Source organism: Pistacia vera, unplaced genomic scaffold (genome assembly GCF_008641045.1).
Source record: "Pistacia vera cultivar Batoury unplaced genomic scaffold, PisVer_v2 Contig122, whole genome shotgun sequence".
NCBI classification, from domain to species: domain Eukaryota; kingdom Viridiplantae; phylum Streptophyta; class Magnoliopsida; order Sapindales; family Anacardiaceae; genus Pistacia; species Pistacia vera.
Genome location: NW_022195271.1, coordinates 194,388 through 217,455, shown reverse-complemented (window position 1 = coordinate 217,455; position 23,068 = coordinate 194,388). Strand labels below are relative to the sequence as shown.

Sequence of the window (23,068 nt, the reverse complement as noted above, 5' to 3'; positions counted from 1 at the left end):
GATTATGTTTACTATTCCTATGGAGTATAGGATTCCCTCTTCCCTTTAATTAGTTATCTTATAGAGTTACGCTGCCAATCAACTTTCCTAGAAAGACGATGGAACGTCGTCTAATTAACTAATATATTTCAAAGTAAAAGTTTAACATATTTATTTAGATAAGTATCATAAACATGATTATATTTTATAAAATATCTTACATGTTTGGGCAATACAAATTAATATATAACAATTCTTTCAAAATTAAAGTGGAAAAGCCTCACCATTTGTGAATTGCTTTAAAGTGCCATCACTTTGTACAGTTCGACTTCTTCCTTCTGGGTAATCGACAATCTTTCATCAAGATTTGAGTTTAACTAAAAAAAAAAAATTTACTTGCGCGTTTTACTTATATAAATATTCTTAGTTGCTTATTTGGTCATATTTCTTTCTGAACTTGTCATCAATCCCTCTTCTAATAATGATATTCGTATTGTTGATATAAAAAGGACGATATTATAAATTGCACATGATCAGTATGCAAACCAAATTGGAAAGTAGATGCAAATGTGAATTTGAATTTAAAATGAAGGATCATGCATGTACTGAACGGCTTAAGAAAATATAATTAATACCATGTTAATTACCAGTTAATAAATAGTTCTTCATGTACTAAAGTATTAACTTGATTGATCACCCATTTTTATTGAATGTCAAACTTCCGGAGTTGCTAACCAGTTGGTTCAGGAAAAAGTTTTGCAAATTGTATGTGCTGTCAAAATAGTTGGACTTAATATTAAAAATGAGGCCATAAGAAAGCATAAATATTCAATATACACTACTTATATATATATATGATTGTCACATTTTTTTTTTTTTTCGATTACATAATATCAACATAAATTAATTTGTATATATTAATCTTTGTCAAGAGAGTTGAATGTGATGTATTATTAGACTTAAAGTTTCTTTATTCTTCGTGTACATGTGTAGACTTCTAACCTCCTGAGCATGTTATTTACTGAAGATTAGAGTTTAACAAATTAAAATGGATTTGTTATGCCATGTTCTATTGCTTATCCGGTTCTATTTCTCTACGACAAAATGATGATATAACTTATCAACAAATATACAAGTTAGTTGGGAAGTAAATGAGAAAGTCTAGCAAGAATTGGTGCGTGAGAGAACAAATACATAACATGTGTGTTGATGTGGAGCCCCTTTATTATTGGTAGGATGTATATGCTAGACTTTTCCAAAGTTGATAAATATACGAGAATTTAAAATGCTATATGCATTTAATCACATAAAATTGATTACATTGTGTTAACTGATTTATAAATAAATTATTTAAACTTCGTGTATAGTTTATACAGAAGATTAATTCAAGAATTAGATGTGAAAATATCGTAAAGTGGTCTAAATTTCATATAAAAAAATGTAAATAAAAAATTGGTTCATTATAGCTAACATCCAATTTGAAGCGAGAAACTAAAGGCAATTAATTCATTAAAAGTATATACTATTTTAACTATAAATTATAATATATAAATCATATACTAGAAAACCTACCTACCTCAATATCGTGTCCATTAAATAACAATTAATTGAAACATTAAACCTTTAGAGATCCAACCAATATTATAATATCTTACAAACTTTTTGGCAATATTATCTGACAAACCTGTACGTCTAGTACATGCAAAAGCAAAATCACTGATTAAAATTGCTGATAAGAGGTTGAATTTATATGGACAGATCGATGAAGCAGTGTTCTTGGTGGAGCAGTCGCAGCTTCACGGCGATTAAGCGCCAGAAATGGGAGCTGGTGCTGGTGCTGGAGAGGCAGTTGGGGGAGGAGAAAATGGAGTGACCTTGATGTCAACCTTCATTCCCATTTGGCAGTGACCAGCAACACCACATATAAAATACCAGTGGCCAAGCGTTTTGAGGGTGATAGCGTCGAACCCGCTGTCGTAACTAACGATGGGAGATGTTGCATTGCAATTCTTAAAATTTTGGTGCGTTACTTCTCTCACGTTATGAAATAGACTGTTGTAATTGAATACTGCATATATAGCCATATATAGTATACATAAACAAAAACACTGTTAATTAGATCAAAATATTACAGTATGATCAAAAGGTCACCCATGAAAGTATTGAATGAAGAGAAAATAAAAGCAAAAGGAAATTACAAGCATCAAAGAACTAGCTTACTAATAATATCTCCAACATGAAAGGTCTTGTTAGAAGTCCATTTGTTGTAATCGACTATGCCTAAAATTGGCAACATCCAGCCAGCAGAGTCGCCCACCATGTAAACAGCACCCAAAGACACTTGAAAAAGAGCTGCCATCATCAAAAAAGCTTGTAGATTCCTAGTTGCTAAACCCATTAATTATCAATCGACCAGGAGAAAAGATCAACAGATGAATGTGCGAGAAAGGGTTCAGCGCTTGGATATATATATAAATTACTGTATATATACTGAAATGGGCATCCTATATATGCCTAATCCAGATTTTATGAAAACACTGATTAATGACGTGGTATCAGCATCAAGCTTTCAATTATTATAAGGTAATAATTAAAATAGAGGATTTTTATTGTGTCAAAAGAATTTCTCCATATATATATATATTTGCTTTTTTTTTTTTTTTAACCAGAGAAATCAAGTAAAAGAAAATGAAATTTTCAAAATTCAGTGTCACAATTTTGATACAAATTTGTTTTCTTTACTAATATATAAATTCTTTATATGGTCCCAGAATAAGATAGAATTTCATATTATAAAATTAATGAATCAAATGTTCACCTAATTTTAATTTATATTCTTCATCATATAATCGTATCTACTCTATCATAGAAATTAGGAACTACTTGATAAGTTTGCTGTGCCTGTAATTAATTAAAGAACTATGGATATGAAAAAATAAGATGTCAAGTTTAATTAAGTTAAAGACTTTTAAGTTTTGTAATTAATTAAAGAACTTGGATGAGAAATTATACACTACAAAAAAAAAAAAAACAAAATTTAAAAAAAAAAAAATTGGGCCCTTTTTTACCCTATTTTTGAGGGCCCTAGGCAGGTGCCTCAACTGCCTACCCCTTGAGCCGGCCCTAATCTGTTTTCATGCATGTTTGGCCAACCAAAGAAAACTGAATTTGAACATCCAATATTCATTATTTCATACGTAATATAATTTACAGATAACTGATATCCACTGCAATGAAGATATATAAGGCCAATTTATTGGTTGTTTAGCATTAATCAACTCAACAGTAAAAATATCCTGAACCACAAGCATTTAAATTCTAGTTAACACAAATAACCATGTCCAGATGAAGACAGATCGACCCAATAGTATGAGAAATCTGTCTAGTACGCAAATTCTGCAGTGACAAAAATTGCAAAGGTAATCAATGAGGACCAAAGCTTGAACGATTGGAGAGAGGGAGCGGATCCTGGTGGCGATGAAGCGCTTGGTGTTGTTTCTGGGCTGGGAGATGGGCCTAGAGAATCTCGAATAACCCTAATATCGACCTTCTGTCCAGCTTGACAGTGACCAGGGAAGCTGCACAAGAAATAGAAGTGGCCATATGATTTGATGGTGATAGAGTCAAAGCCAGTGGTGTAGGTTGCCGCGGCAGATGTTGCATTGCAGGACCGAAAAGCTTGATGAGTAACTTGCTTCACGTCGTGAAGTTTATTATCGTATTTGAATACTGTTTACATATAAAACCCCACTTGTTACATATGATTTGTCAATATATTTATGTAGGAAGCAAGCATACATGCATTTAATCTAAAAAAATGGAGTTATTCATTAATCTAGTTTACGTAAAGCCTAAAAGTCATTTAATTATCTAATGTGGAATTCAAATCTCCATACTTAACAATCTTTTTAGATGAGATCATCAACCGCTAAGTGTCAACTGATAATCAACTCAAAAGAATAAGATAAAATGATCATTCTTCTTCTAATAAATTAATTTCGGATCTGTTTGCTCATTTAAATTAATCTTCAAGTGTTTGATTAAGCGAAGTTACTCGTTCTTCTTATAAACCCCAAAAACTACTCAACATATCGATCTCCGTAAACAAATTTAATAGAAAAAATAAAAAAGGTCGTTGAAAATTAAAGAAAACATATATATATATAAAAATATACGAAAGCAGAAGAGTATCGGAGAAAGAATATACCAATAACATCTCCAACATTAAATTTCTTGGCAGAAGCCCACTTGTTGTAATCAACGGTACCCACACGCCATCCAGTTGAATCACCAACAATGTAAACAGTACCAAGAGAGACTCCAAAAAGAGTTGTCATCAACAAGAAAGCAACTCCATTCTTTGAGAAAGCCATTGCTAGTCAGAAGATGAGGATGGATCAAACAATGAAATAAGGTTACACGGTGCTTGCTTTGATTACATTAGGCATACAGTATAGGATTCATACTAATGAGTTATGGTACGTACGTTCCTACAAATTAAATGGAAATTCCTTGATTCTTTTGATTTGTTTCCATGATTGGATAATATAGTACATGAAGGAGGAAAATTTTGTCAAGCCGTTTAATTTAATTGGATTAGAATTCAGTGGCTTCGAGGCCGGCTCATGATAAATTGGTCTAACTTTAGAAAAGCCAGTTCTAAATTTCCATTGGTGCTGTTTCTTCTACATATAGAATATTTATTAGATAGGCTTTTCATATATAATTTATTTACTGTTCAATTTGTCACCTGTAAAAATGTTTTTAAGTTGGCAAGTTTTTTTTCTTTTTAATGTTTCTTCAATTAATATTATAACCGTAACCAGACCAATAATCGATTTTTATAATTAATAAATTTTAATATTGTTAGATTAACAAAAAAATGGACACAGTTACATTGCAAGACCGGACTCAACTTTAACCCAATTTCGGGGTCCAGATCTGGATTAGTTTGTTGGACCCGACATTCGATATTTACTGAAGAAAGAGATTTGGATCCGGCTTATATCTGAAAAGTTTTTATGATTTATTTCATTAGATTAACAATTTAAAGAATCTTAACAAATCCAAAACCAATCCTTTACAATGGAAGAATTGAATATAAATATATATTTTTTTTTTTACCATTTATTATCTAATATAAATAAGTGGAGTAATTACTATATCATTCTAAATTTGGGAAGTATATAACAATTGATTTGAAAAGAATTGGGAATTTTAAAAACTTTCCTCTGCTTTTAAAACTTACCATAAACATCTATATTTAACCTATATTTCAAACCCATAATAAATATTAAAAATCTCCATCCATAAAATTGGAAGTTTACTATAAACATGCACCAAAAATATCAATAAGATTTCAAAAATTAATTGGGGAGGGGAGGGTAGGGGTACAGGGTATCACTGACAATTTGGAAGCCATGTTTTTATGATTGTTGAATGTTGACCCTACTAAAAAAGGTTTTGGCTTATCATCTCAGTCGGACTAATACCAAATTTGAAGTTCAAGACTGGGAATGTGGGCCTAAATTTGCTTTGACTATAACTATGATCACTTTCCGGATTTGGTAAGATGGGGCTATCAAAAAAAATGGTCCACATGAAAAGACGTCCAAGACGACTCGGAGCCCATTGTAATTGTTTTAATAAAAATGGAATAGCAAAATGTCATCTCCTTTTGCCCCATACCAACCAACTATAAATCATGACAACCTCCCTTTCAACAACGCCCACCACCACCCATACTCTTTAAAAAGAAAAAGTGATTTTGACAAGCTCCTACTTCATCATCCTGGGCAATTGCAATTAGAGTATTCATTAAGTTTCCTTTGTTGATTGGTCCGAATTACCACTACTTATGCCTTGGATTGTTACTAGTTTATATGATTTGATGTGGATTACGATACATAGATGGCCTCAAAATGCGGTGTGCTTTTCTCTTTCTGCTATTACTTAGGTTTATTAATTCGCTGGGATGTCAAACTGCAACTTTTAATATGATAATATCATACATTCCTCGCCTTATTCTACAGGAAATCTTTATACATGTTTACCTTCTCGATCATATAGAATAAAGTGTAGTTAAGTAAACTAACCATAAATAAGCCAAAAAAGACAGACATTGTGTAGTAGGCGAGTCTAATTTTTCAAAATATTGAGTTACATTAAGATTATAATTGTATGATTTGGCCATCTAGAATCTCAAGAAGAAAATCATGATGAACGTCGACGATCTGCAATAGAATAATAAAACATGTTGGCCAGAATCTTTGTCTCTCTCTCCTTCAAAAAATAAAATAGTTCCTAGAATGTCGTTGCTAGAAAATAATAAAATTAGTAATAACACCGAAGTCAAATGTTTTGCTTTCTTCGTTCAACTAAATTAATTATTGATGTAGGTGGAATAAAATAGCTACTCTTTGAAAACTGCTTTAGCAAATGGTCTTAGTTCAATTTTGACCTTTGCCAAACACTAACAGTCTTCTGCATAAAGTATGAAATAGTCAACTTGTCAGTAAATTACTTTGATGATTCATAACAAGCTAGATTCATAAAATATGCATATAGAAATCGATTTCTTCAATGGTGGAGCACATGTTTGAACGGTTCAGACATTGAATTTTATATTCAAGTAAGATGATATCTTATTGGGTAACTTTGGGACCTTCAATAGATTCTTCTCTCTAGTTGTCTTAACGCTTTAGTGGTTGGAGCTCGCAGTCAAGAATGGTTCAAAGCTTAATCACAGCGAAACTAGAAATCCTTTCACATTTGTGTTTGGACTAATTGTACAAGCAAGTGAATTGATATAGACATAAATCATCAAAAAAAAATGGGATATAGAACAAAGCTGTAAACAATTAAGTATTTTTATTGATTCAACATCTGGCTTTGTTTCGCTTTAGTTAGATAAGATACCAACCTGAAAGCTACACATAACTAATAATAAAGACTTGTTTTCAACTTGCTTATGAGTCGCAGCCAAGCTCGCTCGCTCGATCTATCAAACAACAATATACGAGATTGCTCATTTGATTACATTCATGCAGAAGTTTAAGTAGTGCAACTTATTAATTGAAATTGATAACACTAGTGTTACTGACAGAAGGTACTATGCCCAGAGTTGAAATTTGATCTTGGAAGAGATAGGTGTATGCGTTTATATCATGATCACAATTAATAAACGTACTGTTTGAAAATATATTTTTTCCAGGTTAGGTGAACAAATATAATTATTAATGGATTGGAAAAACTCATTTGCCTAACATGTAAAGAATGAGAAACAAAATACTACGTTCAAAGATGCTAATTAGTGCTACTTATAATCATGTATCCTTTTCAATTTTTCATCGACCTTTCATTTCATTTTCAAAACAGCGTTGCAGACAATCACCACACGTTAGTACATGTGGATTCTGCAATGCCAGATGCCTCCAGCTCTAGCAATAGCATGTTATGTTTGAATTCCACCACAACAACAGTTACCAAATTTCTGATTTGTGATTTGTGATGTTTGGAGCTTCAATTTTCTCAATCTCTAGCTGCCCTTACACCCACGCTTAACAGTTTAAGATACTAAAGTCAGAGAAGATCCTTTTCTTAATCCGGCTTCTTAATTTTTCTAATGCTGAATTTGGAGTAATTTGGTTTTCCTTAATGCAGATCGAATTGCTGTAATATTTTATAGAGAAGGTCCAAGGTCAAAGCATTTTGTTAAGTTGAATTTTTCGTCATACCTACACCTGTAAATCTATATATATAATTATATGTTTCCATGTTTATAAGGTTCTTAGTACTCCCAAACCTAACAATTAACTCGTCTCCATTGACTAGTACTTCAATAACAATGTCGTGTACCATATTTTAGTCATTGATTGAGCTCGAGAGGACAAAAAGGTCAACAATCTCAAGCAAGATCTATTCATTGTGGGTTTTATTTTTATTTTTTGTCTTCTATCAAAAGTTTCAGCCCTTAAAATCCTTTTAGATTATGTATATATATGATCAGATAGGACATTCACGACACTTGTAAGTTGTAACCACCATTATAATACATTCAGATTTTAGTGAAAAAAAAAAAAAAAAAAATAATAAATATTCCTAACCTGAAATTTACTCGAATTAATATAGTCGTAAAATACTGCAAATGGGTGCTCTTAGAGTTGTGCAATGCAAAAGTCTTACCTAAATGATGCATTTCGTCTATGATAGCGGTCGATAATATTATTAGATTTTGAAAATGTGGAATGGATACGATATTTTTGGTCTACTTGAATAGTTTTCAAATATTACGACTCTATATGCAAGACGACTTCTAATATTGTGGACATATAATAATTAAGTAATGAACTTTGCACAGGTTTCTTGAATTCAAGTTCAACTATTCAAGAAGAATAAGATGATTTTGCATCTTTTTAAGCATTAATGATGAGGTCAAACATTCATCAAAAGAAATATCGATATGTGTCCAACTTAGATCCAATACAGGGTCATTATTCATAGTTTGCGTAAAGAAAGTGAGGGCGGTATATCTCCATGATTGGATTTGAAGATTATAAATATAAATCATGCCATTCTCCATCTAATCAATCACTTACAGCCGCAGACATGGAAAATATTAAAATATAAAAATACATAAATTTTCTCTTTGATTTAAATTGCAGAAGATGGATCAAGAATGCGGTTACTTCCCTGATTATGAATAAAGTTTAAAATAATTGGATACTTTAGCATATTTCTTGAATTAGATACTTGCTGAAACAAGTCACAGTTGTAAATCCTGCTAAAAAAGGAGTAAACGAAGAGTACAACGTATAGAATTGATTCTGGTTCAAAGGTAACTAGCTGGTTGCAAACTATAAGCAAAAAGTTAGAAAAAAAAGGTGGTAGTAGTACTGAATATTATATGAAATGAAGCCTTTGAATCTTAAAAAAAAAAAAAAATAACAAATTGAGAAATCAAGTATAGCTAATGAAGACATTGAAAAAGTTAGAAAAAGGTGGTAATAACATAAGACAACATTAATATAAGCTTCATAAATGATAAGCATGGTTTTTTCAACTTTATGCACTGATTAGTTAATATAATTATATTTTTTATTTGATTATTCGTGAAAAAAGAAGGAGAAGAATACAATGTAATTATAATCTGCAAGGACTTAATCAAAATTAGTTTGACTTAATGAAACAAGAAGCGTGCCACAAAATTCGGAAGGTAACGGCGATGAGATGACGTGAAACCCCAACAGCTACAGCATAACAGTTGTAGGCCAAATAAATGAAAAAAATTAAAAAATAAATAAAATTTCCCACGTGCCAGTTACGGTCAAATGCCGGTGCCCAATCCTGACACGTGTAAGCCGATCCTCACCAATAAAAAGAAACCGTAAGTTGTAAACATTGACCACCTTTGCAACGTGATTGTGACCGCTTCACCCGTGAACGGTCAAGCCTCAGTCATAGTTTATCTTCAGTTTTTTTTTTTTTTAACTTTTATTATTATTGCATTTGTAAGAATTATAATTAAGTGATTGTCTCCCTTCTTCTTCTCTCGTAAACTAAAGGCGTTGTGCATATAAATGCTTTCTTATTATATTACAATATTTGATTGAATTAATGATGTAATTACAAAGAGATTTTAATTGGTATATAGAGTAACTGAAATTTTATGGGAAAAAGAAAGTATAGAAAGTAAAAATTTTAACCAATTTGATTGAAAACACTAGTATTAACAGTTTTCAAAGTTTTTTTAAGAAAATTTTATTTAAAACAAAAAAACTTTAAAATGTTTTTATGAAAAAGACTTTCAAAATGCAGAGTTAGTGGTATGAACTATTAGCAAATTTCCATTTTTGTTCACATTTCATGGTTGAAAATTAAATAACAATTAATTAAGGAAAAAAACGATAGAGTAAAGTTTTTTCTGGTCTTTGGAAACAGTGGAGAATAGCCAAACCTATCGTCCAAACAACTCCCTATCTCCTTTTTATAATAATAAAAGTGGGACAAAATTTTAACGCAAACCTCACTTTCAAAAAAGAATAAAGAAAGATCAGTTGAACCTAAAGCTCTCTCTACTCTTATTTTCTCTCACTCTTATCATCTTCTTGCTCTCCAATTTCAGCACTAGTGTTCACTTTCTTCTATGTCGAATAATGAGAAGAAAACCCCGTTTCGTTACGATCCTTTCGACTGTAACCCTCAAGGATTTAACCGGTTAGGCTATAACTTCTTTCAAGATCATCATCAAAATCAAAATCCTTCCATGTATAATAATCAACGTCCTTCACCTACACAAGGCCTACAAGGGTTTGATCCAAGCTCCTACAGCATGAGCTTCACTGACTGTTTACATGGCTCCATGGATTACAACACTCTATCAAGAGCTTTTGACATCTCGTGCTCATCATCTGAAGTGATTAGTCCCATAGAAGACGCTTCTAATAATAAGAAAAGTAGTACTGTACATGCTGCTGGAGATTCAGCTGGAATCAATGAGAATCCATCAACCCCAAATTCTTCTGTTTCTTCTTCGTCTAATGAGGCAGCAGCAGATGAAGATTCTGAGAACAACAAGAAAGATAAGCAGCCGAAAGCCCGCGAAAATGGAGATCATGAGAAGAATAAGAAAGCTGGGTAAGTGATATATATATATATATATATATCTTGCGTCTTGGTTTGTTCATGGTAAAAATTAATTGAGAATTTAAGCTTTTTTGGAACTGGATTTCTTCTATGTGTGTACAGGTCTAAATAGGGTTTGCATATCATTTTCCATGTTTTTTTCTTTTTTAAATGATCAGAGTACACTTTCAAAGTCTTTCTGTGACTTTGGCCACTATTCTAAAAAGACTTTCTCTACCTCTTGAAAGAGATACGGATCTGTCTACTACACAATCATTTCCTCTCAGTTTCGTGATCATCGATTGACAATTCTGCTTCCGTTGGTTCTACAAATAGAAAATAATATCATAGCAAAAAATGAAGAGTAACAGGTTACAAAACCCTAATTCACATATACATCAATTATCATTTTATGTGCATGATTATTAATGTTTTAAGGAAATTAGTTTAATTAGATGTCTAGAAATTTCTTCAGGTGTGTTCTAACTTGTTAATCTATGATCAGGAACAAGCCAAAAAAGGAGAAAAAACAAAGGGAGCCGCGGTTTGCTTTCCTCACTAAGAGCGAGATCGATCATCTTGAAGATGGGTACAGGTGGAGAAAGTACGGACAGAAGGCAGTCAAGAATAGCCCTTACCCAAGGTCACTATTTTTCAATTTCTTGCACACGTATAACACAAAAGCGAAACTAAACTTTCTGATTTTCAAATGTATATCAATTTATCAGAGAATAGATGATTATTAAGATTTAACTTTTCAAAACTTTTTATTGATGAAATGACTTAGTTTATGCAGTCGATCTGAATGAGATTTGAGAAACCGCTCATGCTGTTAAATAGTTACTTCATGAATTAAAGACCATTTCACCAACTTTAGTTGCAATCACACACCTTGTTGATCTTCCAACCTTGACTGCATCGTCCAATGTCATTTAAGTTTAAACCATTGTTACAGCTCATTTTTCATCTGACATTGGTTTTAGATATTAATATTCCATCTCATTGTAATCATATGAAGCTTAATTTTGTCCTGAAAAACCCTTGTTATTATAATCTAAGTCTCATCATCTATTGATGACACCGAAAAGTCAATTAATAATCATAACACAAAGAAAACGTTATCATGAAAAGTAGACATATTTTCTTATTGACTATTGGTTGGTATTGCAGAAGTTACTACAGATGCACAAGTCAAAAGTGCACAGTGAAGAAACGCGTTGAAAGATCATTCCAAGATCCCACAATCGTGATCACAACATATGAAGGCCAACACAACCATCAGTGTCCTGCTACACTTCGAGGCACTGCCGCCGGAATGCTATCACCTTCACTTTTTGGATCTGCGTCGGTTGGTCCCAGCTTTCCTCAGGAGCTCCTCACTCAATTGCTTCCGCCACTTACAAATAACCAAGCCGTTCCACCTGCAATGTACTATCAGAATCTTGTACCACAGCAGCAGCTCCAGGTTCCTGATTATGGCTTATTGCAAGATTTAGTTCCCTCATTTATCCAAAAACGGGAGCAATGAACTCATCATCACTTCGTCTCTCTAAATTAATTCGCAAAGGGAATTCGCTTCTCATAGATGAACAAATACCTGCATGGTATCGCTCTCTTACATACCGAGAGAGTTAATTTCATATTTCTGACATATTGGAATTCATTCACATTCATCTCCTGGAGCTTGCAATACCCCAGCTGCCTTTTTCAAAAAGTGAATGATGATCCCTTTCCGTATGTCTGTTTGCTATCTCTGCTGCCAAACTTTGCATGAAAACAAGTCTCAAATGCGAGGATGGTGGGGAAGTGTTAATAGTATATCATTATGTTTGTAAAATTGCAATTACTATGGTGGTTGTTTGACCACTTATATGGAGGTACGTAATATATATGGATATATATGTTGATGAAGATGAGAGGAGCTCTTTAAGCGTTTATATACAGATGTAAAACTTGGCCATGATATCTTTAAGAATATCAATGGAGTTTTAAGGTATTAATCATGTCAAGTACTGCCTTTGCAGTACTTAGAAATCAACCTATCATTTGATCTCTTTGCTACTCAAATTTAGAGTCTTGCATGCATTTTAACATCTCCAAGTTTAATATTAAATACCACATTTTATAGTAATTGCCCAGAAATGCATGCAATGCAGTAGAACGATATATAGCTAGCTAGCTAGCTTGAGGATGTTAAGAGCTGTGTGCAGGGGTCAGGACTTTCTCTATTAATAGTATAAGATTTAAGATATTTCAATCAGGTATTTGAATGTTCACCATGTGTTTAAATCGTCCATGGATCTTTTAATTAAGCAAATTTAGTGCAGAAAGAACTAAGGAGATATAAGCTGGTGTAATTCTGTCCAATATTTGTAAATAAAACATACGCAAAGTAATATTTCCAAAGGTTTTGTTTGAACAAAATATTCACTCTTTTAAAGACTAACTATAATGGAAGTTATATATATATCGGATCAAACTATCTGTCTAGTGACTCTTGTCCTTTGTCTTCGATTATAAAGCAAAATTTCAAAAAAAAAAAAAAAAAAATCAGTTACGAAATTTCTCTCAATTGTCAGCATTGCCATTGCCATTATTGATTCATTTTTAACCATTCCAGGTATCTACGTCACTACATCTTTACTCTAGCTAGCCGTTTTATATATAACATTAATTGCATGTGTTAGTACTTGGATCCCCGGCCATTAAAATCAGTGCATGTTTCCATATTCTTATGCTTTTTGGGAGCCGGATGAATCTTTCCAGTTAAGTTGTTTGTCTTCCTCATTGTGTGAGAGAGAGAAATAACTAAGATCGGGTCATGATGATCTAGGGATCTCTGCCTTTAGGAATTTACCATATATACTTGTAAAAGACGATTCACTGTGCTGATTTTGTGACTTTATTATTAGATATGTTGAATTGTTATTTTGACACAAAGGATCTCGCACGCGAGATTGTTAAGCAGGTCTTAAAAATTATATCTGTTTAATGTGAGGTTTGGGTTAAAGTCACAATTACATACAAAGGTTAAATAATAAATGAGATAATAAGAATTTTTATAGTTGATAGGGTTATGCAAAATTATCCGCTACCCGAACCAAACATGCTAACTGAACCAAATTTTTTTGGTACCTGAAAATTCTGGTAGCTTTCGGATAGTAATTTATGAGATACCCGAATTTTTGGTTTAGGTATCGAGTAGAGATGGCAATGGGCCTGATATTTTCGGATACCTAGCTCGGCCCGAAAGGGCTGGGCTTTACACTGTGTTTGCGGGCTTGGGCTTGGGCCTAGGCCTGATTTTATTCTCCTGGCCCGGCCCGGCCCGACAATTATAGTATTAATTTTACTAAATTATCTTTATACTATATATTTAATTACAAGATTATCCTACATATATATGCCACTTTTTTCCCAAACCTTAATCTCATCCCATTTGATGAGTATTCAAAAATAAATAAATATTTAAAAACTATTTTTAGAATTCAAAATATAAAAAAAATTAAAATGTATTAATATTTAAAAATTCACATTATAAAAATGGACGGGGTTGGGTCAGGCCTGAGGTTACAAAAAATCCGTCGGACCGGGCTTGAGCTTTATTTATCATACTCGTGATGGGCTCGGGCCTTTGTCATGAGGTTGGGCTTGGGCCTGGGCCAAGGGGTACCCGGTCCCGGTCTAGCCCATTGCCATCACTAGTATCAAGTCTTATTAAAAACGCAATCGGGTACCTAATACCTGGTTTTATTAAAAAAATAAAAAGTAAAACAATTTTTCCTTTTTTGTTTGACTCATAACAAAAGCCCCAACTTAATTTAACCCTAAAACGCAAATTTCTCTCCAGTTCGCGTCTTCTTCTTCAATTCTTCCTGCAGGTTATGTCTTTGCTCTTTTGTGTGGGCAGCATTATAACATATAACAACAAAGATTGTCAGAACAGCGACGAAAACATTTCCAAAACCACAAAACATTTCACACTGAAACACAATACAACTCAGTTCAACTCAATTTTTCTTTACTCAAGTTAATCACTACTACAGAGTACGTACACCCAAATGAATGACCTATAATTCTAATGCAAAGAATCAGAACTTATAATAATTCTAGACCTTCTCTTCTGCCACTTTTTCTTTCTCTTTTCAACACTTCCTGAAGAAATGGAGAAGACTGGAAAGAATAAGAAAGGCAAAGGGAGAAGAAGAAATGGAGAAGACTGGGAAGAATGAGAAAAGCAAAGGGAACCGAAGAAGAGAAAGAAAAGGGTCGGTGGAAAAATTAGATGATGAAAGATAAATGGTCGAATGGAGGTGAATAAGACGAAGAAGAAACAGAAGATTGGAGAAGGAAAAAAGAAATTTACGATTTTGCCCTTTAAAAGTTTAATTAAGTATTTAACCATTTACAATTCGGGTTATAAACGGGTAACCGAAAATCAACCCGAACATTCAAGTACCCTAAAAACCGGTTCGGTTTTCGGGTACCCTTTTAGCGGTACCCGATTAAAATGGCAAAACCGGTTCGAGTACCCAGTTTTGCACAGCCCTACTAGTGGTTCGGAAGCTTAAAACGATTCCTACATCTACTGTTATCTTTTATATGAGTTTTCTTGGTTATTAGCCAAGTTACAAGAGGTTACGAATAGTGAATAGAATTACAAGAGCTTGGTATTCAGAAAGAATATTAAGTCAATCTCTTTTCTGTAGGTTGTCTTTGCTATTTGTTTTTGTGAATTTAGAGAGTCTGATCCCGATTTTGTGAGAAGAAGTCCTTTATTTATAGCCACTGAGTTCAAGGTAATGATTACAAGTCTGCAAGTGGGTTGGTATTGTGCAAGTCATTCCTTGCCTCCTATTGGCTAATAACTTAGGAGATATCCTTTAAATTATATGACGCTTGGACAGGTGTCTGGATCACATTCATTCACAGACAAATCTTGAGCTTCGATAGCCGTATTCTCTCTGTCTTAGGGTGACGTGGCAGATTTCAAGCGGTGCAAAGTCTTCCTGAACTTTGATTTTGGCTGATAACTTAAGAGATATCCTTAAATTATATGGGTCTTGGACAGGTGTGTGGACCACATTTATTCACAGACAAATCCTGAGCCTGCTAGGTTGGTGACAACCGTATTCTCTTTATCTAAGCTTACGTCAGCCTTGATTTTTTTAGGCATAACAAGATATAACGACTTTAAATGACTTACACAATTGTTAATTTATTCTATTTTTATCATTTTCCATGTTTTTTTCTTTTTTAAATGATCAGAGTACACTTTCAAAGTCTTTCTGTGACTTTGGCCACTATTCTAAAAAGACTTTCTCTACCTCTTAAAGATATACGATCTGTCTACTACACATTCATTTCCTCTCAGTTCGTGATCATCGTTGACAATTCTGCTTCCGTTGGTTCTAAAATAGAAAATATATCATAGCAAAAATGAAGAGTAACAGGTTACAAAACCCTAATTCCATATCATCAATTATCATTTTATGTGCATGATATTAATGTTTAGGAAATTAGTTTAATTAGATGTCTAGAAATTTCTTCAGGTGTGTTCTAACTTGTTAATCTATGATCAGGAACAAGCCAAAAAAGGAGAAAAAACAAAGGGAGCCGCGGTTTGCTTTCCTCACTAAGACGAGATCGATCATCTTGAAGATGGGTACAGGTGGAGAAAGTACGGACAGAAGGCAGTCAAGAATGCCCTTACCCAAGGTCATATTTTTCAATTTCTTGCACACGTATAAACAAAAGCGAAACTAAACTTTCTGATTTTCAAATGTATATCAATTTATCAGAGAATAGATGATTATTAAGATTTAGCTTTTCAAAACTTTTTATTGATGAAATGACTTAGTTTATACAGTCGATCTGAATGAGATTTCAGAAACCGCTCATGCTGTTAAATAGTTACTTCATGAATTAAAGACCATTTCACACAACTTTAGTTGCAATCACACACCTTTTTGATCTTCCAACCTTGACTGCATCGTCCAATGTCATTTAAGTTTAAACCATTGTTACAGCTCATTTTTCATCTGACATTGGTTTTATGATATTAATATTCCATCTCATGTAATCATATGAACTTATTTTGTCCTGAAAAACCCTTGTTATTATAATCTAAGTCTCATCATTATTGATGACACCGAAAAGTCAATTAATAATCATAACACAAAGAAACGTTATCATGAAAAGTAGACATATTTTCTTATTGACTATTGGTTGGTATTGCAGAAGTTACTACAGATGCACAAGTCAAAAGTGCACAGTGAAGAAACGCGTTGAAAGATCATTCCAAGATCCCACAATCGTGATCACAACATATGAAGGCCAACACAACCATCAGTGTCCTGCTACACTTCGAGGCACTGCCGCCGGAATGCTATCACCTTCACTTTTTGGATCTGCGTCGGTTGGTCCCAGCTTTCCTCAGGAGCTCCTCACTCAATTGCTTCCGCCACTTCAAATAACCAAGCCGTTCCCACTGCAATGTACTATCAGAATCTTGTACCACAGCAGCAGCTCCAGGTTCCTGATTATGGCTTATTGCAATTTAGTTCCCTCATTTATCCAAAACGGGAGCAATGAACTCATCTCACTTCGTCTCTCTAAATTTTCGCTAAGGGAATTCGCTTCTCATAGATGAACAAATACCTGCATGGTATCGCTCCTTACATACCGAGAGAGTTAATTTCATATTTCTGACATATTGGAATTCATTCACATTCATCTCCTGGAGCTTGCAAACCCCAGCTGCCTTTTTCAAAAAGTGAATGATGATCCCTTTCCGTATGTCTGTTTGCTATCTCTGCTGCCAAACTTTGCATGAAAACAAGTCTCAAATGCGAGGATGGTGGGGTAGTGTTAATAGTATCATTAGTTTGTAAAATTGCAATTACTATGGTGGTTGTTTGACCACTTATATGGAGGTACGTAATATATATGGATATATATGTTGATGAAGATGAGAGAGAGCTCTTAAGCGTTTATTACAGATGTAAAACTTGGCCATGAATCTTTAAGAATATCAATGGAGTTTTAAGGTATTACTCATGTCAAGTACTGCCTTTACAGTACTTAGAAATCAACCTATCATTGATCTCTTTGCTACTCAAATTTAGAGTCTGCATGCATTTTAACATCTCCAAGTTTAATATTAAATACCACATTTTATAGTAATTAAGCAGAAATGCATGCAATGCATAGAACGATATATAGCTAGCTAGCTAGCTTGAGGATGTTAAGAGCTGTGTGCAGGGGTCAGGACTTTCTCTATTAATATTATAAGATTTAGATATTTCAATCAGGTATTTGAATGTTCACCATGTGTTTAAATCGTCCATGGATCTTTTAATTAAGCAAATTTAGTGCAGAAAGAACTAAGGAGATATAAGCTGGTGTAATTCTGTCCAATATTTGTAAATAAAACATACGCAAAGTAATATTTCCAAAGGTTTGTTTGAACAAAAAATTACTCTTTTAAAGACTAATTATAATGGAAGTTATATATATATATATCGGATCAAACTATCTGTCTAGTGACTCTTGTCCTTTGTCTTCGATTATAAAGCAAAATTTTCAAAAAAAAAATTCAGTTACGAAATTTCTCTCAATTGTCAGCATTGCCATTGCCATTATTGATTCATTCATAACCATTCCAGGTATCTGCGTCACTACACTTTACTCTGCTAGCCGTTTTATATATAACATTAATTGCATGTGTTAGTACTTGATCCCCGGCCATTAAATCAGTGCATGTTTCCATAGTCACAGTGTTTCTCTGAATTCAAGTTCAACTTATTTCAAGAAAGAATAAGATGATTAGTTGCATCTTTTTAAGCATTAATGGATGAAGGTCAAACATTCATCAAAAGAAATATCGAGAATATGTCCAACTTAGATCCAATAACAGGGTCAATTATTCATAGTTTGCGTAAAGAAAGTGAGGCGTCTGTATATCTCCATGATTGGATTTTGAAGATTATAAATATAAATCATGCCATTCTCCATCTAATCAATCACTATACAGCCGCAAGGCATGTAAAATATTTAATAAATATAAAAATACATAAATTTTCTCTTTGATTTCAAATTGCAGAAGATGGATCAAGAATGCGGTTACTTCCCTGATTATGAATAAAGTTAAAAATAATTGGATACTTTTAGCATATTTTTCTTGAATTAGATACTTGCTGAAACAAGTCACAGTTGTAAATCATGCTAAAAAAGGAGTAAACGAAGAGTACAACGTAATAGAATTGCATTCTGGTTCAAAGGTAACTAGCTGGTTGCAAACTATAAGCAAAAAGTTAGAAAAAAAAGGTGGTAGTAGTACTGAATATTATATGAAATGACAGCCTTTGAATCTTAAAAAAAAAAAAAAATAATAACAAATTGAGAAATCAAAGTATAGCTAATGAAAGACATTGAAAAAAGTTAGAAAAAGGTGGTAATAAACATAAGACATACATTAATATAAGCTTCATAAATGATAAGCATGGTTTATTTTCAACTTTATGCACTGATTAGTTAATATAATTATATTTGTTATTTGATTATTCGTGAAAAAAGGAAGGAGAAGAATACAATGTAATTATAATCTGCAAGGACTTAATCAAAATTAGTTTGACTTAATGAAACAAGAAGCGTGCCACAAAATTCGGAACGTAACGGCGATGAGATGACGTGAAACCCCAATCAGCTACAGCATAACAGTTGTAGCAAATTAAATGAAAAAAATTAAAAAATAAATAAAAATTCTCCCACGTGCCAGTTACGGTCAAATGCCGGTGCCCAATCCTTGACACGTGTAAGCCGATCCTCACCGAATAAAAAGAAACCGTAAAGTTGTAAACATTGACCACCTTTGCAACGTGATTGTGACCGCCTTCAGCCCGTGAACGGTCAAGCCTCAGTCATAGTTTATCTTCAGTTTTTTTTTTTTTTAACTTTTATTTATTATTGCATTTGTAAGAATTATAATTAAGTGATTGGTCCTCCCCTTCTTCTTCTCTCGCAAACTAAAGGCGTTGTGCATATAAATTGCTTTTCTTATATATATTACAGTATTTGATTGAATTAATGAAATGTAATTACAAAGAGATTTTAATTGGTATATAGAGTAACTGAAATTTTATGGGAAAAAGAAAGTATAGAAATGTAAATTTTTTAACCAATTTTGATTGAAAACACTAGTTATTAACAGTTTTCAAAGTTTTTTTAAGAAAATATTTTATTTAAAACAAAAAAAAAAAAAACTTTAAAATGTTTTTATGAAAAAGACTTTCAAAATGCAGAGTTAGTGGTATGAACTATTATGCATAATTTCCATTTTTGTTCACATTTTCATGGTTGAAAATTAAATAACAATTATTAAAGGAAAAAAACGATAGAGTAAAGTTTTTTCTGGTCTTTGGAAACAGTGGAGAATAGCCAAACCTATCGTCCAAACAACTCCCTATCTCCTTTTTATAATAATAAAAGTGGGACAAAATTTTAACGCAAACCTCACTTTCAAAAAAGAATAAAGAAAGATCAGTTGAACCTAAAGCTCTCTCTCCTCTTATTTTCTCTCACTCTTATCATCTTCTTGCTCTCCAATTTCAGCACTAGTGTTCACTTTCTTCTATGTCGAATAATGAGAAGAAAACCCCGTTTCGTTACGATCCTTTCGACTGTAACCCTCAAGGATTTAACCGGTTAGGCTATAACTTCTTTCAAGATCATCATCAAAATCAAAATCCTTCCATGTATAATAATCAACGTCCTTCACCTACACAAGGCCTACAAGGGTTTGATCCAAGCTCCTACAGCATGAGCTTCACTGACTGTTTACATGGCTCCATGGATTACAACACTCTATCAAGAGCTTTTGACATCTCGTGCTCATCATCTGAAGTGATTAGTCCCATAGAAGACGCTTCTAATAATAAGAAAAGTAGTACTGTACATGCTGCTGGAGATTCAGCTGGAATCAATGAGAATCCATCAACCCCAAATTCTTCTGTTTCTTCTTCGTCTAATGAGGCAGCAGCAGATGAAGATTCTGAGAACAACAAGAAAGATAAGCAGCCGAAAGCCCGCGAAAATGGAGATCATGAGAAGAATAAGAAAGCTGGGTAAGTGATATATATATATATATATATATCTTGCGTCTTGGTTTGTTCATGGTAAAAATTAATTGAGAATTTAAGCTTTTTTGGAACTGGATTTCTTCTATGTGTGTACAGGTCTAAATAGGGTTTGCATATCATTTTCCATGTTTTTTTCTTTTTTAAATGATCAGAGTACACTTTCAAAGTCTTTCTGTGACTTTGGCCACTATTCTAAAAAGACTTTCTCTACCTCTTGAAAGAGATACGGATCTGTCTACTACACAATCATTTCCTCTCAGTTTCGTGATCATCGATTGACAATTCTGCTTCCGTTGGTTCTACAAATAGAAAATAATATCATAGCAAAAAATGAAGAGTAACAGGTTACAAAACCCTAATTCACATATACATCAATTATCATTTTATGTGCATGATTATTAATGTTTTAAGGAAATTAGTTTAATTAGATGTCTAGAAATTTCTTCAGGTGTGTTCTAACTTGTTAATCTATGATCAGGAACAAGCCAAAAAAGGAGAAAAAACAAAGGGAGCCGCGGTTTGCTTTCCTCACTAAGAGCGAGATCGATCATCTTGAAGATGGGTACAGGTGGAGAAAGTACGGACAGAAGGCAGTCAAGAATAGCCCTTACCCAAGGTCACTATTTTTCAATTTCTTGCACACGTATAACACAAAAGCGAAACTAAACTTTCTGATTTTCAAATGTATATCAATTTATCAGAGAATAGATGATTATTAAGATTTAACTTTTCAAAACTTTTTATTGATGAAATGACTTAGTTTATGCAGTCGATCTGAATGAGATTTGAGAAACCGCTCATGCTGTTAAATAGTTACTTCATGAATTAAAGACCATTTCACCAACTTTAGTTGCAATCACACACCTTGTTGATCTTCCAACCTTGACTGCATCGTCCAATGTCATTTAAGTTTAAACCATTGTTACAGCTCATTTTTCATCTGACATTGGTTTTAGATATTAATATTCCATCTCATTGTAATCATATGAAGCTTAATTTTGTCCTGAAAAACCCTTGTTATTATAATCTAAGTCTCATCATCTATTGATGACACCGAAAAGTCAATTAATAATCATAACACAAAGAAAACGTTATCATGAAAAGTAGACATATTTTCTTATTGACTATTGGTTGGTATTGCAGAAGTTACTACAGATGCACAAGTCAAAAGTGCACAGTGAAGAAACGCGTTGAAAGATCATTCCAAGATCCCACAATCGTGATCACAACATATGAAGGCCAACACAACCATCAGTGTCCTGCTACACTTCGAGGCACTGCCGCCGGAATGCTATCACCTTCACTTTTTGGATCTGCGTCGGTTGGTCCCAGCTTTCCTCAGGAGCTCCTCACTCAATTGCTTCCGCCACTTACAAATAACCAAGCCGTTCCACCTGCAATGTACTATCAGAATCTTGTACCACAGCAGCAGCTCCAGGTTCCTGATTATGGCTTATTGCAAGATTTAGTTCCCTCATTTATCCAAAAACGGGAGCAATGAACTCATCATCACTTCGTCTCTCTAAATTAATTCGCAAAGGGAATTCGCTTCTCATAGATGAACAAATACCTGCATGGTATCGCTCTCTTACATACCGAGAGAGTTAATTTCATATTTCTGACATATTGGAATTCATTCACATTCATCTCCTGGAGCTTGCAATACCCCAGCTGCCTTTTTCAAAAAGTGAATGATGATCCCTTTCCGTATGTCTGTTTGCTATCTCTGCTGCCAAACTTTGCATGAAAACAAGTCTCAAATGCGAGGATGGTGGGGAAGTGTTAATAGTATATCATTATGTTTGTAAAATTGCAATTACTATGGTGGTTGTTTGACCACTTATATGGAGGTACGTAATATATATGGATATATATGTTGATGAAGATGAGAGGAGCTCTTTAAGCGTTTATATACAGATGTAAAACTTGGCCATGATATCTTTAAGAATATCAATGGAGTTTTAAGGTATTAATCATGTCAAGTACTGCCTTTGCAGTACTTAGAAATCAACCTATCATTTGATCTCTTTGCTACTCAAATTTAGAGTCTTGCATGCATTTTAACATCTCCAAGTTTAATATTAAATACCACATTTTATAGTAATTGCCCAGAAATGCATGCAATGCAGTAGAACGATATATAGCTAGCTAGCTAGCTTGAGGATGTTAAGAGCTGTGTGCAGGGGTCAGGACTTTCTCTATTAATAGTATAAGATTTAAGATATTTCAATCAGGTATTTGAATGTTCACCATGTGTTTAAATCGTCCATGGATCTTTTAATTAAGCAAATTTAGTGCAGAAAGAACTAAGGAGATATAAGCTGGTG

At 33.4% G+C, this 23,068-nt stretch overlaps 4 protein-coding genes and 1 pseudogene across 4 annotated transcripts; 3 read left to right on the top strand and 2 right to left on the bottom strand.

Moving 5' to 3' along the window:
• Positions 1-1,560: 1,560 nt before the first annotated feature.
• Positions 1,561-2,467, bottom strand: LOC116115508 (stellacyanin-like). The gene is made up of 2 exons (XM_031401658.1): positions 2,200-2,467; positions 1,561-2,047 (listed from the first exon to the last, which is right to left on the bottom strand). Exons 1-2 carry the CDS (start codon positions 2,375-2,377, stop codon positions 1,785-1,787), a joined length of 441 nt encoding a protein of 146 aa, XP_031257518.1. The 5' UTR covers positions 2,378-2,467; the 3' UTR covers positions 1,561-1,784.
• A 755-nt stretch (positions 2,468-3,222) lies between these two features.
• Positions 3,223-4,352, bottom strand: LOC116114752 (mavicyanin-like). Its single transcript, XM_031400890.1, has 2 exons — positions 4,187-4,352; positions 3,223-3,708 (listed from the first exon to the last, which is right to left on the bottom strand). The coding sequence occupies exons 1-2, from the start codon at positions 4,350-4,352 to the stop codon at positions 3,362-3,364; spliced, it is 513 nt and encodes a 170-aa protein (XP_031256750.1). The 3' UTR covers positions 3,223-3,361.
• Positions 4,353-9,994: 5,642 nt separating this feature from the next.
• LOC116115411 (WRKY transcription factor 71-like) lies at positions 9,995-12,515 on the top strand. The gene is made up of 3 exons (XM_031401565.1): positions 9,995-10,614; positions 11,108-11,245; positions 11,773-12,515. The coding sequence occupies exons 1-3, from the start codon at positions 10,124-10,126 to the stop codon at positions 12,128-12,130; spliced, it is 987 nt and encodes a 328-aa protein (XP_031257425.1). The 5' UTR covers positions 9,995-10,123; the 3' UTR covers positions 12,131-12,515.
• Positions 12,516-16,041: 3,526 nt separating this feature from the next.
• Positions 16,042-17,254, top strand: LOC116114741 (annotated as a pseudogene).
• Positions 17,255-20,106: 2,852 nt separating this feature from the next.
• LOC116115275 (WRKY transcription factor 71-like) lies at positions 20,107-22,627 on the top strand. The gene is made up of 3 exons (XM_031401433.1): positions 20,107-20,726; positions 21,220-21,357; positions 21,885-22,627. Exons 1-3 carry the CDS (start codon positions 20,236-20,238, stop codon positions 22,240-22,242), a joined length of 987 nt encoding a protein of 328 aa, XP_031257293.1. The 5' UTR covers positions 20,107-20,235; the 3' UTR covers positions 22,243-22,627.
• The last annotated feature ends 441 nt before the right edge of the window (positions 22,628-23,068 follow it).